General features: G+C 42.3%; 1 protein-coding gene across 2 annotated transcripts in view; it reads right to left on the reverse strand.

Annotated features, from left to right (window-relative positions):
* Positions 1–382: 382 nt before the first annotated feature.
* frmd4ba (FERM domain containing 4Ba) overlaps positions 383–19879 on the reverse strand; it is a 38847-nt gene continuing 19350 nt past the window's right edge. The window contains exons 6-24 of one of the 2 annotated variants that reach the window (XM_081717568.1): positions 19700–19756; positions 19234–19256; positions 15518–15601; positions 14753–14818; positions 14448–14505; positions 14064–14150; positions 8782–8858; positions 7922–8060; positions 7448–7589; positions 7127–7260; positions 6883–6999; positions 6522–6750; positions 6133–6189; positions 5902–6010; positions 5079–5243; positions 4108–4877; positions 3520–3643; positions 2501–2680; positions 383–1806 (exon numbers count right to left, since the gene is read on the reverse strand). In XM_081717568.1, the coding sequence (XP_081573694.1) occupies positions 2527–2680; positions 3520–3643; positions 4108–4877; positions 5079–5243; positions 5902–6010; positions 6133–6189; positions 6522–6750; positions 6883–6999; positions 7127–7260; positions 7448–7589; positions 7922–8060; positions 8782–8858; positions 14064–14150; positions 14448–14505; positions 14753–14818; positions 15518–15601; positions 19234–19256; positions 19700–19756 (2592 nt within the window). In that variant the 3' untranslated portion in view covers positions 383–1806; positions 2501–2526. The remainder of the gene's footprint in view (positions 1807–2500; positions 2681–3519; positions 3644–4107; positions 4878–5078; positions 5244–5901; positions 6011–6132; positions 6190–6521; positions 6751–6882; positions 7000–7126; positions 7261–7447; positions 7590–7921; positions 8061–8781; positions 8859–14063; positions 14151–14447; positions 14506–14752; positions 14819–15517; positions 15602–19233; positions 19257–19699; positions 19757–19879) is intronic. The other variant, XM_026999667.3, reaches the window with a different exon arrangement.

The raw sequence follows: 19879 nt of genomic DNA on the forward strand, positions 1-19879 counted from the left end.
TTTCTGGTTAAGGAGGGGTGTGGAAAAGAGAAAATAAGACAATTGTTCTTTGAAATGTCATCAGCATTGTCTGGACTCCTTTTTCACAGTACAAGTCTTTTTTACATAATCTAGTTAGAATTTGAGTCTGAAGATGTTCAAGACATCCATCTTTTTACTAAACTTGTAATCTACTTCAATGTATTTTACTACTATATGAAGGAAAAGTTATTGGTTGTCATTATGAATGAATACTACAGTGCATGAAAATCTTTGAACATTTTTTTTTAATTCAAATGCATGTCTGTGATACAAATGACTAACCATCTTAAAAATTTCAATTACTATATATATATATATATATATATATATATATATATATATATATATATATATATATATATATATATATATATATATATATATAAACATGCTTTAAAAAACACAGAAAAACTTCTCTCTAAAAATGACAGTCACAGTCTATATACAGAATTTACATATACATAAATGCCTCTGCTGGAGAGTGGGATGGCATATGCCAGGCCTTGGCTTCTAGTATCACATGTAGTCAGATTTTATAAAATCTCTGAAATTCTATTAGTCATATAAAATAGCCCAAACTGTGTTACATTTTTTAATGTAGAAACAGAAAGGATATCTTTACTACCAAACAAAAGATTTTGGCCTTTAAGGAAGTGACAAAGCAATTTGGCATAAATATGTAACAATGTTTCCTAATACTCAGCAGTGACTTATGCAATGTGCAATGTTCCAGGATATGACTTACATACACATGGCATGTGCATTGTTCAGGAGCCAGTAACGTGGCTTGTGGTAGGTCAGAATTAATTAAGCACCAACCTTAAGCACTCTTGCTGTTTGTGTTTAACTTATAGATTAACCTTCATGTTAGACCAGTGGATGTGCAAAGCAACATTTGACTTCCAAATGACTGGATTGTCATGAATATTTTCTGCAACATTAGAAAAGTAGTAGCTCAGTAGTAACTGGAGTGATGGAACTCTGGCAATTAAAAAAATACTGAAAAATATCAAAGTTCTTGCACAACGTTTAAAGTGTTTTGAGTTCAATGTGAATGCATGATTGTATATAAAAGCTTTGCAAAACACAGTTTCCCAAGAAAAGACACCTTCAGTATCACTAGAAAGATTAGTATGGCAAGATTTTTAGCTAGAAAAGACTGCAAGATATCCATGTGGGTCAATTACCACAACAGAAACCAGCTGGGTTCAATCCTTCACATTAATATTTACTTGTTTGTGTGCAGCGGATATACTATTGTAATATCCTTCCATGATCCTGGGAAAGTGGTCCAGGCTATTTGACACAAATACTCTGCTCCCAGGTCCATAAATTCCCAAAGAAAATTCCACAGCAGGCGTTTCCCAGGGCAGGTCAGGTCGTGCTGTGCTACACAAGTGCTAGTGGTGCATGCTGGGAAAGCACATATGGCTCCGGGACAGCCCCGGGTCTGTTTTAGTTCTGCTCTCTGAGGGGGCAGTTTGGACTCCCCTCCACAGACACTTAGCTGGGAGGGACCAGTCACCCGCACTCTTCTTGATCTGTAGCGCTCTTCACAAAAACACCACTGCTCTCGAGTCCTTGGAGCTTGGTGTCCATAGGAAGGCAACACAGATGGATGTGAGAAAGACTCAAAGAGGAAGAGGATCCACAGCTTGGCTTGATCACTACACTATAGTTCCAGGCTTAGAGTCCTCATGCCAATAAAGTGTCTGATCTTCAGAGTCAAAACTATCCAGCGGGCTACTCGTGTGCGAATCCGTTTGGTTCACATCTATGTATGACCTGTAACACAGGGAATATAGATAAGAATCAAGCAACATTAAGGCAAGCTTATATTTCTGAGGATTTTTCTGAATATTTTAACCCTTGGTTGTCTACACTAAATCAGAAAAATATGGATCCAAAAGAATCACTGTTGCACCAATAGCATATAATACTAATTTTCCTGAAATAGTTTTTTGTTTCCCTAGAAGCTGAGAGATTTAGTAAATCTTAAAAAGTAAGAATTAAACTAATTTGGCCGTTCTTGTTCAGTTGTTAGTAGCCCAGCTCCCAGAATTTTGAAGGGGTTAGACACATGACCAATAATGTGAGGTTTTTTATTTTATTTTCAGCATAGGGTTAAAACATTCACACACCTGAAGCAGACCGTGCACAGCCAGCCAGTATTGCCAGTTGTAACTCGCACACAAGCAATCCAGACACACAAGCGCAGGCATCACGTGTTAGCCCTCAGAACAAGACCCCACCCCTTTTGCTTTGACATCAGACCAAAATGATCCCACCACCAGTGAGCACGCAAACCTCTCCAACAGCAAAAAATGAATAAATAAATAAATAAAATAAAAAATAAATAAATAAATAAAAAACCACACACACTACAGAGCTACCGGACAGGTTTGGTGTTATGAGCATGAAACGGTTGATTGAGCACCCTCGTTACAGAGTAAGTGTGGGTAGTTTGTATGCAGCTCACCACATTCTCTAGTGATGCGAGTCTCACTAGCACTGAGTGAAATAATAGTCCTGGTCATAACCACTGGCAACAGCACCAGGCATGTCTAAAGGTCCTGGAGCTGGGCTCCTCCTAGCAAACGCAGGTGGAGCTCTGTCCATGAGAGGGTCTGGGGGTGGTGCTAGCAGACAGAGGTCGTGGCTGGCATAGAAGGGAGGCTGGTTAGTCACTTATATATGGTAACTGTATGTGTGTGTGTTCTTTGAACCAGGAAGATATGTAAGCCCTGGACATGAGACTATGCTATCTGTAGAAACACAGACACACACAAAGCCATGCAGCTATGGTTTGACAGGGCTACAAACCAACAGCAGCAACATGGAGCACAAAACAACCAGAAACTCCTTAGAAACACTTCACAAAACTCCAAAACACACCACATGAAAAACAGAGGAGAAAAAAATAAAATAAAATAAAACCACATGACGCGTTTTTACTTACTATCAAGGGCTACTTTTAGCAAAGGAAGCTTTATTAAGCCTTTCAATTCTAGAGCCAGCAAAGGGATGCAGGACAGAGCCCGACTGCTCCAGCCGATAGTGAGGAGAAGAGGGCGGAGGGAGGGAGGAGGAGGAAGACCAAGTATGAGGTGAAAAGGGAGGAGGATGGTGCCAGGGAAGTTTAAAAAGGGAACTGGAGGCATGTCTATATGAGAGAAAAAAGCAAGAGAGAGAGCAGCAACGAGAGAGGGGCAGGCATGGGGAAAACACAGCGTGAGGGCAGCTTGCACTAAGCGCTGCTGAGGTATAAAAAAACAGATGTCATCTTAGGCTGTTGGCCCACTGCACTGATATCAGAGCAATTAGCTTGTCTATTCTCATCACTCACATAAAATACATGAACCTATGAATAATATGCAGTGAAACAAACCAAAACCGAACCGATATCCTGCTGAATGTCTGGAACAGTGGCGAAAATGCCCAGCTCTGTGATTAAGGTGGATTGCATTAGGGCCTGACAGAGGTCTTGCAGGATCTTACCTGCTATGTGAAGGGTGGCTGTGGTGGACTGTGCTGTAGCCGTATTCCTGCTGAGAGTGAAGGGCCATGTTGTACTCGGACAAGCCCATGGCCAGTTGGCCACGCCAATTACTTGTGCTAGTTGCTGAAGGAACCAGAGGGGAAAAGTGACGTGGTTGATGATGGTGTGTGAAAATGACTCTTGGCATGACTCATGACTTGTGGCAGTGGACCTTAGATTCCATAGTCAAATACTTTAATACTTTTGTATTAAGGAAATTAAGGAAAACCATATCTCATTTTGTTCTGAATGACAGTTACGCACCTCTATGTAGAGTATGCAGGACTTGCAGTAGTCTTATTACAAAATACATTGTATAATATACCCTTAAGTACACTCAAAAATCAATCATTTTTGATCAATAGCTTATACTTCAGTCAAAATGATACTTGCTCTACCCAAATTTCTCTCAATAATATTCTTCGAAGCAGCTTTATTATTTTATGTCAGAAACCTAGAGAACTGAGGCATTTACTTTTCGAAGTCCAGGCAGTGTTCACATTTTTAAAATTTGGACACATCACTATTCCTTAAAATAAATGCCTCACCTGGTGCATATGAGGAGGTGCAGTCATTATAGTTGTACGTGGACGGCACTGCCCTATAGGCCATGCTGTGCTGTGCACCTCTATCACATTCGTAGGCTGCCGGCTTGTGCACTGTGTTCCGATTATACCACCCTAGTAAGTGCTCTGCCACCATGGCCTTTTGTAGGCTCCTTGCTAGGTTCTCGTTCCTGGGGGGTGCACGGGTCCTCGACTGCCGGAACGTGGCATAGAGGTTCTGGCTCATGCCATCCAACTCGTCCTGCCTGTAGCCCCTGTATGGCTCGTGTGCAGGGTAGCCGTGGTAGGACGGGTTGACATTGTAATGTCCCTCCACCTCATCCTCGCACATGTAGCCACCGTTGGCGTACAGCTGGGGCTCTGGGTAGCATGGGTACCCGGTGACGTAGTAGGCAGTGGTGGTGGGCCGCGGGCGTGGCTGGCGGGTGGGGCAGTGCCCCTCACCCTGTGCTAGGTTGGGCATGCTGCCTGTGTTGGCATAGATGTTGGTTCTTCGACGTCGGTGGCGGTTGCGGGCACGCGAGTGACTGCAGTACTCCGTGCTCGATTGGCTGGTGTGGGAGGAGACATCATCCAGGACATCGGTGCTGTTGCTGCGGCGTGCCACCGAGCTGATCGAGAAGACATGATCCGGGCCATCCTGCTCAACAGCAAACACAGGGCTGCCGACATCACCCACCGCTGGGAAAACCGACTGAGACTCCAGACTGCCACTGCGCTGGCGGAAGTGGCAAGGACCGTCCTCTTCACACCTGAATGTGCATGTCCACCCACACACACACAAAAAAGCTCACTAAGTAAACATTTAAAAATGACTAACATGGCTAACAATAAAAGCTATGATGACAACATAACAGCTAGCATGATACCACCACAAGACTGCTGCCTCCACACCAAGTATTTTCAACCAAATCTTGAATGTGTGTTGGAGGGCACTGCTGGTCATTTGGTACCTGAGATGGATGCTGCTGAAGGCATTGCGGGTGAGCTGGGGTGTGGGGGGCATGCTCCTGGCATCACGCGGCTGCCGTGGGGCAGTGTAGGAGGGGCTGCTGTGTGTTGATAAGTGATCTTGTTGGACGTAGGGGTAAGGTTGCTGGACTTCGGCATAATTTAATCTGCAATGCAGATAAGGGCAGTTTACTTCTTCTGAGTTGGAGTTCTAGTCATTTCGACACCACCCATAAATCGCTCAAAGGGGAGACCCACAGGAAAAGGAAAAGGAAAAAAAAAAAAAAAAAAAAAAAAAAAAAAAAAAAAAAAAGCTATTCATGTTTTTTCCCCTGATAAGTTGTTGGCTCCATATTATTTCCTGACTCAAAGATCAAGCACTGCCGAAAAATGACACGAAACACACCCACACCCATACCCAAACCAAGCTCCTGACAACAAATGAATTAAATCTTATCTTCTGATAAAATCCAACCTCCAAATCAGTGGACTTCCAGATCAGTAACTAAAGGTCCCAAGGCAGCATGCCGGTGCAAGACTGCACATTTTCTCTCCACACTCCTTTTGTAACACCTGTCTGTGTTTTAGTGGTCACGCCATAACATGCTTTTCTCCTCAGGCTCTATTTTTACCATCGCAAAACTGCGCTCTCAGATAACAGCAATATGTGGAGGGAGAAAGCCAGGCAGGAATGTGGGCCTGGTTTCTTACATGCAAGCCTCAACTGGCTCTGCAAGGCATGGGACCGAACTGTAATGCCAGATCGAGCTAGGGGAGAAGCTCAGGAGGGGTGGGGGGGCGGTGACGGCGGCAGGATTGCATCACCTGTCTGGGTCCTGGGGCTGCTGGTCGTTGGCCGAGGCCCTGGGGTCCGAGTGGCACGGAACGCTGAGAGTGGAATGGGATCGCTGTCGCTGCATTCCAGGCTGCTCGTCTGGGGGTGAGGAGAGAGGAACGGGGTGCTGTTAGCCAGGCTAAGGTTCCCGTAGAGTCAGCCGTTTTTGCAACATGAAGCAGTGCTAACTATATTGCTGAAGAAATGGAGTTAAGCCTTACCATCGTCCAGATTTAGGCTATCAGAGAGAGAGCTGAGATCTGCTGCACTCACATCATCTATAATCAGGACAGAGATGGAGGATATATTTTAATGTCTCATGTCACTGTTGCAAGATGTACCACAATCATCAGTCATTATTACCCTCAAAATCACTCATATCTATTATGCAAGAGATGGAACATTTTGTACCCTACACTATAGTACTCTATTCTCCCTTGCCCATTACTGTATGAACTACCTTAAAGGTAAATCTGTTCTAGAGTTGTGAGTCAGTCTATTGGAGATCTAAATCAATCAATCATTAGCACATAACTCAATTAGCCAATTTAGTGAAGCAAAATACCTATCTAAAGATTAATCTACATTAATTATAAAAACAGGTGTGTACCAGAGATGATCAGTGAGGCTCTTTGAGTGGGCTTCTTGCCAGTTTTCACTCTGTAGTCATTCATTTCATTCTCGATCTCCTGGAGCTTCTTGACAGCATCAAGGTAGATTCGCCTTCGTTTCTTCTTTACAGTTTTATAGAGCTCCGTTTCGCTGGCAAGCTTCTTTGCTGCTTCGACGATCTTCTGCTGCAGAGCGAATTGGCCTTCCAGGTTCCTTAACTGAGGGTCCTGGTGTTGAGGAAATTTCAAATACTCAGTAGCATATATATCAGTCAATATCATTTAATATTGTATGTTCAGAGCTGAAGGTCTCGCAGTACTGCTGAACCATAGCTAATAAGACTGGGGAGGGCAGCATACCATATCACAGGGGGAAAGGTCCTCGAGTTTGAAGGCAGTTCCTACTCGTCTACGTACAGTAGGGGGTTTCTCTCCTGATTCTAGAGGGTATTCCTTAGGTAGCTTGCCAGTCAACGCCTTGGACAAAAAAAAAAAAAAAAAAAAAAAGTTTAAGTCTCTTTTTAAATAATATAACATCTACTTCAAAGAGGTATAACTTGGTGTCAAGATATAGAGGCATCAAGATATAAACTGAAACACCCACTGCTTCTCTGAGGCAGATCTTCTTAAGATCATTCAGTTTCTGGGTCAGAATATCCTGAAGATGCTTTTCTTTCGTCCTCAGCTCTGTGATCTTCTCTTTCTTCAGCTCCTCACATACCTCAGAATCCCCAGAACCTGAATGTGCAAAGCACAACCTTAGACACAATCTCCATCTTCAGGTCCATAATTATGTCAAACTTGGAGAAGGGCCAAACGTCCCTCTCAGCTCACAACTCCTCATAGATGAGCAACTAATGAGAGGACACCTGTAGTTCAAAGACTTTTATAAAATAAGAGAGTATATTGTCAATGTGCTTATTACCTGCAGAAACCAAGCTTCCATTGCTGGCCATGATGAGATGGTCTTTGCTCTCTTTGCTGACCATCTTACTTATCCTGGGAGCTCGAATATCTGTGAGGTCCATGGCGATGTCACCTAAGCTCTTGGCTGTGGTTATTTTAGCCTTTTTTAGAGAGGAAAAAGGGAGGGGAGAAAGAGCATTTGAGGACATAGTCGCTATATCACGTTAATTAATTTTTCTATAAAGAGCCCAAATCATCTCGCTTCTCGATGGAGAGTAGGAGAGATCATCAATCAGCTGGGAAACTATTCTTGGATTAGAGCTGCCGTTCTCACTGGAGAAAGCAGGTGAGATTAAAGAAGTGCTCATTGCTCCCCCATACGTTATCAAATACACCCTTATTTACACACATACATAAAAAATACAACATGCATGCTTCCATGCATATACTGCGGCATGCCAAACACTTGAAACAGTAATACTAACAGACTCACTTTACTTTGTTTGCGGTCCAGGTAAAACTGGTGCTGACTGATGGCCATTGCCCATATGGTTTTGATCAGAGAGTGGCTGGCATACCAGGAGTGGATAGTCTGTCCAGATTGGCCAAAAGTACGCTTGGACGTTGTCCTCCTGTGGATGCACATGCACGTGTTACAAAAGGGTATAAAAGAATGACCTCAGTGAAGCTGGTACAGAATGACACTTTGATACAGCAAACAACTGCATTGCTACTGCCTGCACAATATTAAGAAGGTACTATACATATCACGGATATAAAACAGCAACAAAAAAGAACACAATACTAATTATGATCATATGTAGTTACCTTAGTAAGGTGGTTAGCTGAAAATGCAGCTGCGTGACGCTTTAAGTTAAGAACTGAAAGGCTGTGATGTCACTTGTGATTACACATCCACTCTAGCCCCCTATTATATATCAAATGATGTACTGCGGATAACTAGACTAACCTTGAACATTGTACTGCTGCAAAGAGTTAACTGAGGTAGGATACTTTACCACTGGTTTCCTTGCTGTGTGGTGCTCACTTTGTGGTTACTTTAGAAGCAGTGCAGTTACATTAAAGGGACTCGCCTCAGTGACTTAATTATGGCCCATGTGGCCAAGAGCAGCATGTTAAATCTGGGTGCAGCACGGTATGAGTACCTAAAATGCTCTAACTGCTGCTGCTGTTAACTGTAGAAAAAAGTCTCAGGGGAGATGGCTAAGAGTTAAATGGTCAAATACATGCAGCCAGGAAGCTATAGCCTTCTGATACAGTGGTTTTGTAACCTCGTAAATCCTCACTGAGTGTATCTATGCTCAAAGGCGTCGTTTTCATTCTTTATCTCACCTGTGAGAGTTGTTGACCTCAACTGCGAATTTCTTCTCCCGGAAATACAAGTTCTCCAGCTGCTTCCAGTGAAAGATCTACAAACAGAAGAAGAGATAGCAGGTTTTCAGGTTTTCTTTTTAGTACATAAAGAACCACTGGAACCTACTATGAGGAAATAGGAGGTAAACAAAAAGATATGTGATGTACAGTTTATGGAAAACAAAACATTTGAATCCTTTCATTCCACAAGCCCAATACAGAAAATGCAACAGGACGGCCACCCAGATGCTGCAACTGACAACCCATTTCTGACAATCACCAGTGGACTTGCGTGAACGTCTATGCGCTTGGCTGCAAGCAGAGGAATAAAAGGCATCCAGTATGAGGTCAATAAAACACTGCTGGTGCTACAATGAAAGCGTAAGTGTTAAGGAAGCGCCTCGGTGGAAATCTGCCCTAAGTGGAGGGGTGAGCTCAAAACAGGGGCCCTGGAAGAAGCACAGGCAAACACACCTGCTTGCATGAGAGCGTGCCCCATGAGACGCAGCTCTTGCGCCGGGACCAGCTACGACCAAAAACCTGCGGCTACGTGCTCAGCCATGTACTGGCGAGATACCACCACACAAGACGATGACAGATCACTCAGGAAGAGTGCGAGCCGAATGGACTGTGTTACAGGACGAGCCGACAATGAGGAACAACACTTGGCTCCTTCAAATACACTCAGGTTATATATTACAGGATCCACAAATGAATGGCTGACCAAGACAATGAAGTGATATGCCTTTTAAATTCCTTCCAGCAAACAACTGAGCTTTTTAAAATTTATTTATTACAAATCTAACTGACAGACACAGTACCGTTTTCATACTGAGTTTACAATAACTCTCCTCCAGCACACCTGTTAGAATACTTGTCCAAGATAACAACCTAAAATGCCGCCTTCACACTGTATTGCAGGATCGGGGATTCATAAAATGGAGTTCTTACCAGTGGAAGTTAGGAAAATCTCTAGAGATTTGTGCCGAGTCCTGTGCTAGTTTCCCACTGGGCTGGGGCTTCCTTGAACAATACTCTCTTGTCTGCTCTCAGAGACCAAAAGGTGTTGCAAGAGCTTCATCTGAATGAGCCCCTCCCATCCACTCCTCCTCCACGTGACATCACAAGCACCGCACGCTGACCTAACCCACCTTTGGCAAGCGGACAGCTTTTAGAATACACATTTCTCTGCCGCTCCCTCCTTCTCTGTGTGTCTAAAACTAGGCCTACCTCTTTCATTTTCTAAGACTTTTTACCTCTACCTCACTCTTTGGCTTTGACTTCATCTTCTTGTCAAACCAGATAAACAGGTTTCACATACATGCACAGTCACAAGCCTACAGTGTGTTCTACCTCTGGTCTCCCTTGGGAAAGAATTTGCTTTTCATTCTATTTGCCATTGTGCAAAAGTTTCAGCACACAGCCGCTCAGTAAGCTTTGGGCTCTGATTCTTGGTGTGTGCATGCCTGTGTCTGTGTGCCTACATGTGTATAATTTTTCCAGCCTCTAAACTGCAACAGTATATCTTGTTGAGCAGGGTGCTAACTTCTCGACCCTCTCGATGCCTCCCAAGGAAAATATGCATGGAATCTACTACTTTCATTTAATCATTAATAGCTGGCCCTGGCACTCCTCACCTCTCTGGGAAAAACAAGACATCCCTCTCTCACAGCACCTAAAGCACTGCTGGAGCTGACAACTGAGAATGTCTCACCCCTTATCAGAGGCCCCAGAAGATCAGTACCTACTTCTACTGAACTCCACAATGCACAGATAAAAATGCAGGCCCTGTAAAAAAGATCATCAGCTGACAAAAGTTAAAAGACAAAAAAAAAACAAAAAACCCACCTTACATTTCTGGTAAAGCTCATTTTTGTTAGAGCTGAGAGTTTATTTGAATATAAAGCACACTGAGATGGTAAAGGTTGTGGGATTGATAATGCAGACACCACAAAAAACGCAAAGATAAGGATCTGTCCTAGAATCATGAAGCTAGGTGTCGTGCAGAATCTGCTATAAAGAGACTTTCTAACAGCTTTTTGCTATAGACCAATCAAATTAATTATCTATGACTTCCCCCAACTAAAATACAGAAAGTTAATTAAAAAGGCAGAAAGAAAAAAATCAGTAACAACACTGCTCAATGTCAGACAGAGCAGGACAAACACGTTATCAAATTTAGAGTTTTAGGGTTCATCCAATAAGTCTGTCTCTGAGAAGAAAAGGAGCAATTCATTAGCTTAACTGCAGTTCAGATAAGGTAATTACAATACAATGCTTGGCATAATTTAAGAGTAATTTTATTTTATCAGGAACTACTGCACTTAAATTATTCTGAAAATGAAATAATTTTGGTGCTATGAGAATGGTTACAACACCATCCCTAAATGTATTTATTAAAATAACTACAAAAATAGCCAAAGAATAAAACGACAAAGTACTATTGGTGCAGTCAGTACACACACATAGCCAGTTGGAGGTATGTCTTTTATGAACAGTAAATTCCCCAGTGGCAAACCTTGCAGATGAACTTGGCGGCAAGAGAAGAAGCTCCCTTCTGCCTTTCAAGACATCACACAGGTGGACTGTGTTCATCAAGTATACATTACAAAGTCAAATTTTCATCTCATCCCCAAAACATCATGCCAGGTTTTTTCTAGAATTCATGACTGACTGTCAAAACAATTATCCTGGCAAAACACATTAATTCAAAACATTTCATCTGCTTCAGGGTCAGTATTCTGGGAAGGAAAATAGCAGTCATGTTTTAGCATTTTATCTCCAAACACCAAACTGCAAACTGATTACCAAAGAAGGATACATTCAGTACTTCCAGTATTGCATTGCATAATGAAAGCACACACACACACGTTCGTGAGTCACTGTAAGAAAGGCAGTGAAGATGAGCCACTGTCAAAATATTTTTCATAGATTCTGACACACCTTAAGCCAATATACAGAACTCAAGTCCCTTCCTACATAGAACAGCGGAAATGAAACTGGAAAGGAATGTTAGAAATGTAGAACATCATGATTACAAGATAAGACTTACTCACCTGAAAAAACGGCAAGAAAACTAGCTATTGGTTTGAATAAAAATAAGTAACAAAGACAATCCTGAGTATAACAACCAGAAAGTATCTTATGAATTGTTGTAATTTTTTGAAGCAAAAACAGGCGAAAGGTGATGGAGTAAGGTCTGTGAGATGCACGTGATCACCCATGTTTTTGGTCATGACGATTTACCATCGTCAGTCCCTGTGTCAATATAACCAGGGATTCGAGGATCTCAACACATACAGCAGCCTCAGGCTCAGCTTTTTCAATATGAACGCATCACAGTTCCATACGCCATCAACTGCATCACCTAATATTAAACACTGACTCACCCAGGCCCCAGGCCTGGGTGAGATATGCCACCATCATACATCAGCCATGAACAGTAACTGTTACCATGTCGACGGGCTCAGGATGACAAGATATACACAAACTATGTGACAAGAGACATACACGTTCATGGTATGAGGCTAAAAGAGACAATAAATAATAATCCTGACAATCCTAAGTAACTAAGTAGCTCTCCCAAAAACACAAAAACAGCTAATGTAACCAAATTAATAGTGCATGAAGTGGAGCACAAGAGTGACATCAGCATCATGCTAGTTACTTTCAGAGATTATTAGAAAAATCACAAGTGAGGATTTTTTATACAGATTACTGCTAGAAAGGCTTATATGGTCAGTACTAGTGGAAAATAAATCTGATCGCTTCATGAAATACCCCAAATACCTCCACAACCACCATTCATACAGAGATATGGGGGGAAAAAAAAGTAGATTTCATGGCATGTTATTTAACAGACTAGGGGATGGGGGGGAGGGCACCATTTAAAAGCTTTTTAACCTGATGACCCCTCATAGATTCCCCATGTGAAGCAGGTCCAGGCACAAGACCTGTCCTCCCTGCTCTCAGCCCCCTGCTAAGCTAATTGTGTATTATTGCTTGGTCAATTGTTTGGGCTGAGAGAAGTACACAATGGCAGGGATAGATTTGCATAATGAGCACAGCCTGCTCGGAGCAGGGTTGGGGAGTGGGGCAGGGGTGAATACAAAGGCTCAAGCATTGACAGCAAGCACAATCGATGCTGGCAAGAAGATGGGGTGCACTCTGACGAGGGGGGGGATGTGTAGTTTTAAAACGAGTGTGTAAAAACATTCACAAGAGAGCGCGAGGGAGGGCAGCAAGGAAAAATAGAAAGGAGGTAGGAATAAAGAGAGGAAAGAAACCCCCCCCCCCACACACACACACACACACCACCACCACCACCTTATATAACTCTGCCAGAAGAGCTGGTAGAGAAAGAAATTGAGAGCAAGGAAAGGATGTACTCCTGGGACAATGCCAACAAATCCCTCACAACCAATCGATGCCTCAGAGGAAGAGTTGACTGGCAAAGGCAGCGCCATCTAAGCCAGGCCCTCCCACTTCAGGTGCCCCATCTATGGTTGGCGGGACTCCAGAGGCGACCCCTGCCTCCCGGAGGCGCGCCCCGTGGAGCTCCACAATTACACCCTCTCTTGCAGCACCGGGACACCCCCTTTAACGTTCTGCCACTGGGCAGGGCACACGCATGCCCAGATGAGCTCAACTGAGAATTCAGCTAATGGATGCCAGTAAGTACACAGAGCAATGAAGGGGGGCGGGGACAGGGACAGGAACAACAACAAAAAGAGTGCAGTACTACAGCTAAATGAAAAGGAGCTAAATGTATGTACAACTTACAGGGAAGGGCAGAAAGCCAAAAATTGTCTCAGTGAAAATGTCTAACAGGCAAGCGAAAGGTGCTAATTAATCACAGATTTATAGCAGGAGAATATCCTATTTCATTGACTGCTGTGTTTTGTCTCTGAAATATAACAGGACACTGGTAGAGTCTTCGGGAAGAGATTTCCAACAGTCACGATGAAAGTACCCAACTCTACCAATTAGCAACATGGTGAAATGCACAAAACATCTCTGTTGATATGAGCACCATTACCACAGTTTCCCTCATCTTAACGGGCCATTTACAGCTTCCTGTCAATTCTCACTGTATCACACATTCTCAGTCACCCTTAATGCTTTTCTCACAGACTGACTCAGTGTGACCTTATTTACAGTTTGGTGATATATTAACTTGGAAAGGTAGGTCTAGAGATAAAGCCTCCACGGGGTGAGGAGGAGCATGCCGCAGTGGTGGTGACAGCAACACAGTGTCCCACCTTCCTGGGTGTCAACTTGTCTTGCTGGTCATACTGGCCGATGCCTTTGTAGCTGATTCCCAGCCACCACGGGATCCCCTGCTTGTCCTGCGAGAAGGAAACAGCAGACCTTTTAAAATGTACAGTCTTAAAGAGATGCTAGGCCATTACTGAGGCAATTAGCCTGTAGTATTAGCAAAAGAAAGAGATCAAAAGCATACACTGTTGCTAGTCAGTTTAGGAGCATCTCATTGGAGAGTTTTAATGAGCTAGGTCAGCAAAATGGAAGCTTTAAACACTACTATAACTGTAGCAGATGAGGTACTAAAATTCTGCTTTTGTGAAGCAGGAAACACTTTAAACCACTTCTAGTTGTAAAATGTCACATTATAAAAATTAGCATACCTTCACTTCATAATAATGAACCCCATATGCAGGTAAAGATTCCACTAACAAAAGATACCTGTTGATGAAAAAGCAGGGATTATTCATTGCAGATAGGAAACTACTTGACCAAAAAGCCGTTGGGATGGACTACATTTCTTAAACACACCAACTAAAGCAATGTGGTTTAATTAATTTAATGATTGTGACAGGCTGTTTAAGACCTTTTTCCCCAATGAACCCTTGGCAGTGGAACAGGTCTAAAAAAACCTTACTCCTCACTGCACTTACTGGGTGTTGGAGAGATAAATTATCAGGATGCTTACTGTACGATGGCTTTTCCTCTGGTAAGTCCTTTGAGGGTCTTGTAATGTTCAATTACCTTGTCTTCACTGGGGGGGAAGGAATAGATTGAGAGAGAGGCAGACAAAGAGACGGGGCGGGGAGAGAGGCACATCTTCATCTACATGTGCAAAGTGAACAGTAATTGAATGCTAGGCTAAAGTGTGAATGTGCCATTTGAAAAGATTGTGCTCTTTAAGCAGTAAGATTCAGAGTTCAACGTGTTCATCCATGAAATGCCATCTGCCCAACTGTCCTTTCAATCACACACTCTCGGTCTGCCATCTCCTCTTATTACACTACACACATGCCAACCCAAAGTCACTAGCACTTTTGCAGCTGCTTCTGGATACATGCCCCCACCACACACACACACACCTAGATTTTTCACTTGTCTGATACAGCTGTTCTTCCTCCAGAATGTCCTCTGACTCAGGCTGACATATCAGTAGAATCCTATGTTAAATAGCTGCCTCTTCACATCTAGGTTTTTAAAACACTGTCTTAGCTTAGCAAGATCATTTGAGATTATTAGGTTGCAACATGCAATGCATGAACATATCTGGCTGTGCTAAAATAATTTTAGCTATCAGCATTTAAACCTTATGGCTATTAAGCTTCTAGCACCTGAGGATGATAATTAAAGAAAGCTTGGGGGGGAAACTTAACGTAAATTGAGGGAAATGGTAAACAAGTAAGCAAAGGCTCTAAATGGTTCTTGCTCCTTTCAAAGTCAGCAAATGTCTTACCAGTAGGCCAGGGATGGGTGCTCTTTTAAAACAGCTGTGGGAAATGTAGGGAGCTTCTTTAAGTCTGATTGTGCACTTTCGTCACTAGAAACAAAAAGAACATTTCACATTAGAAAACTGACCTGCAAGGCAAGGAAAGACAAAGACTCAGTACCCTCTTGGAAATGTTTATGTACAAGTGAGCTATAGACTTGAGAAAAACCATATAAGGTATTCATTGAGAAACACTACAAAGGTGAGTGCGCAGACATAGTCTTGTTTGGTCAATGAGATATGCGATGAGGAAGATGGAACCTCGCTTGTGTCTTAGGAGTGCAGCAGGCTTAAACACAACAGGATTCACACTGATAACAGCCAGCAGAAACTGATGTTATGAATATTTTCTCTCAAGGGATTTGCTGATGTTTGCAGACACCACAAGATTTGATCTCTCCTCATGTCTTGCCAAAGCTCTAGATAAAGACAAAATCTCCTGAGGTTAACAGTGCCTTACCCTTAACAAGAAAGCTGCTTCTTCAAGATTCCTTGTACTTGAAACCCTTGCTTACGTTTAAAATAAACCGTGGGCAATGTTTCCTGTGGTCTCCCTTAATCCCACAATGAATAAGTGGGTTGGTGCGAGAGAGAGAGTAAGAACTCTAAATTTGACTTCATACATCTCATTTTATCCCACATAATCTATAGTGATTATAAGAGATAAAACACAAGCCAGCAGCAATCTGGAATTAATGGCAATAGCATGTTATCTCTGTGGAGAGAACATGCTGTATGTCACTGTCAAGAAGGAAGATAGCACTACCTGTGAAACGCTCAGAACACACAGAGCAAAGTACCTTTCAATTATAAAGCAACAAAAGAGGCGTACTGCATGGCAGGGCATGGCACTGCCAAACTAAAACAAAAGCTTTGAGAGGTTTGGCTGGCTCCACTGCGTTGGAGAGGCAGACACAACCCTCCCATTCTCTAAAGGGCCATTCAGACAAGGAAGATCTGGGTTTTTTAACATATTGGCCTAGTTTGGTTTATCAGCCATTGTACAGTGGAGAAATAGTTAAATAAGTCCTTGGATTGCATCATCCTACCTACCCATGGTCATTAAGCACCACAAGAGAATGTTTGATAGCATTGTCAGGACACAAGTATCAAACTTTTTAAAGGCATACCAGGAACACCAAGCTGCATTAAAAGTAACTCCGCTAAAGTTGCTAACCAAAAACAAATGTACCTGAGATCACTTAGTACTCTCACTCATCTCTTCTGCATGGTAGGGGCCTTCACTATCTTAATACAAAGGACTATAATTTCTGGGAGAAATATTTTGAAAAGCACCTATTGGAAAACAATGGCAGCAGCTTGTATTCAAATGGAGTCATGGAACAAAGTTCAACTATCTAGGCTATTCCTAAGCTACTACAAGCGCAGCTGGATACAAGAACTGTTCTTAACAATTCAACAGTGCTCAGTGGCACAAATCTGGCTTGTAGTGTAGAGTGGTTTGATTATGTGGTAATGTACAGTGCATTTCTGCTCTCTGACCACAATGTTGAGTCAGCAATCTGGCATTCATTACAGTGTCTGTACTATCAAATGGCTGACTGCAGGGGGCCAATCACCCGCCCAACTGAAGCAACATGTAGAAGAAGAGTAATGTGTAAGCCATTTCACTGGAGACTTAACCAACCCACGCAGAAGAGAAATTGGAAAGAGAGAGGTCATCTTATTACAATGATGTCCTTCAGCCATACAGTAGGTGGGTTCTGGCAGAAATCAAACAAGAGTCCTCAAACAAAGAGCATTGTTATGTCAGCATCCAACCTGAAGTCTGAGGAAAAGGCTGTAGATGAGAGGTTTACCTCCCAGAACAACTGTCCAACATGATTGGCCTCTGAAGTCAAAATGAACTTTTCCCCAGGAACCCATGAGAACGCAAGAGATCCAACTCAAATAAGAGGTTCCAGACAGTTCTGAATGCAGAAACAACGCTGATATGACATCACCAGCCAGCCCGACGCCCTCTTGTCTGCCATAAACCCATATCTCGACTCCCTTTAAGCTCCGCATCCACTCAAGCTTAAACATGGAGGTGCAAGAGCACAGTGAGGAGGGAGAGTGGCTAGAGACCTCCTCCACTCTTGCTGCCCTAATCTCCTGCCATGTAGGCCTGCTACAGCTCACACTTTTAGATGGAGGGTTTCACATGGAGGAAAGCAAAGCATCTGGGTATAACAGAATCGGGGGGTGGGAGACGGCCACAACAACAGACTTTCTAAGCTCAGAGGCTGTGCAAATGCGTGCTTTTAGATTTGCTCTAACGGTCATGGAGCTACTTGATGGCTCAGTTTTTTGGTATTGCTAAAATAAAGACTGCCAAAAATAAATAAATAAATAAATAAATAAATAAATAAATAAGCTTGCATGATATTTTTCTCTAGGCAAACTCCATTTGTGCATTACACTATGAAAAGTTAAAAAAAAATAAAAAATAAAATAAATAAATAAATAAATAAATAAATCCACTGGCCCCTAAAAGCAGAATGTATTGATGTATGATGAATGCCTTATGACCATAACCATCATTCGCAGTAATCTTTTTTGCCATTTTGGGGAGGACTATTTTCTTCACAATACTGCCATGCATTTCCAACATACAGTTTACCAGAGAGGCAAAGACAGCTGTTGCAAGGCAAACGCTTTTCCTAGAGTAAAATGGTCTTTTTGCAGCTCTGAGCATACATATATCTCTGCTTTCACTCCACATGACACCTAACCGTGCACAAAGCTTTGTGTTCAAATAATGCAACATGAGGCCACTGGAGGGACAGAGGCGAGCAAACGGATTCAGGCTTAACCTCATCCACTTCACAAGCGTAATATTTACAGACTACTGCTGGCCTCAATATGTCATGATGCACTGCTAACACAGAAGTCCAAGCTCTGAATTTATGAGTACAAACAAAATATAAAACACACATTGTATAATGATTTGGGGAAATACAGAAGTACTTTGACAATGTAATAATCCTACCAGCACACCCTATCAAAACATTTCACCACATTATCTTTAAAATTACTGTAACAACCTTTATAAGATTTTTACATGTCTTAATCCATATCTGAAACTTCTAGTTTAGGATCAAACTGTTGTAAAATTAAACCTTAGAGGAGGGAAGTCAATCCAAGGACAGTGGAAGGAGATTCATTTAGTTAGCCTTTGCCACTCAGTGTCAACTATAGAATCCTGGGAAATGATCTACTGGGCTGGCCGAACTATGCAGACAACTAAGTACAAGAACTTTAACTTCAAACCCTAAATCCCATAACACCAATACCAAAGATCCTTCTTCTTTACATGTATCATCATGAAATGTACTTGGAATGCATTTGAATTTTAAAAAATGTAAGGAGATAAGGAACACAGTCTACTTCCAATTTAAAAAGATAAATAAATCCTACAGGAAAACGTTTGGAATATAGTACAAAACTAAATTTATAGTGACAGCCCTGCATAAATAACACCAGTGGCTTTCATCCATTATCAGATAGGTGATGACAGCAAGCTGAAATTTCTCCACCACAGTTATTTATGCATTTAGATATGGTCATGTTTCCACAAATTCACTTTTTGTACACAGTTACTTATTCGCACCCCAACATTAAAATTACTTTCCCCCCTGTAACATGAGTCATAAACAAGAGAATAAATCTCTAGCCTTTACCTTGTGTAGTCCCCTTTTGCCTCCTGAAAGACACAAAAATAAAATACATCATTGTGGTAGGCCACCTTCTGTGCAAAGTACTCCATGTCCAAAATGAACTGCTTGTCTTTACAAATAGACTTGTGCAGACATCCGAATAAGCTTTACACACATGTCGCCCCCACAGTGTAGTTTAAGTAGGATCTCGGTGCGCATAAGCTTGTTTTCGTAACGGTTTGTCAGCTAAACTTTAACGTGATACATACAGTGAACATCTACCCTGCATTTTCTAGTGAACCACGTTTCGTAAACAATGCGTAAGCAATAAATAAACACAATATAAAAGACCCTCGCGTGAGTTCCATTAACAAACTTCAACGTCACGATGCATCAATGCCACTTGCTATTCGGTTTTGATTCAAACAGAGGAGACTAACGTCCTTGCCTAGAGCCTGTCAAACTATGCAAAATTCAAAGACGCACTTACCTGCAGCACGTACGCAGCTAACTTGAAAACATTTTCACTCTCCACTTCAATAGTTCCCTGTAGATAAGAAAAAAACACGAGCAAATTATATTACAAAAACTTACGCGGATGGTAGCTCAAAATAATTTTCTTCCAACAGTGCCCTCACAGGTTCCTTCGCGGGTGAAACCATTACCAAAA

This window comes from Electrophorus electricus, chromosome 7 (assembly GCF_041902795.1).
Source record: "Electrophorus electricus isolate QZ-2024a chromosome 7, ASM4190279v1, whole genome shotgun sequence".
NCBI classification, from domain to species: Eukaryota; Metazoa; Chordata; class Actinopteri; order Gymnotiformes; family Gymnotidae; genus Electrophorus; species Electrophorus electricus.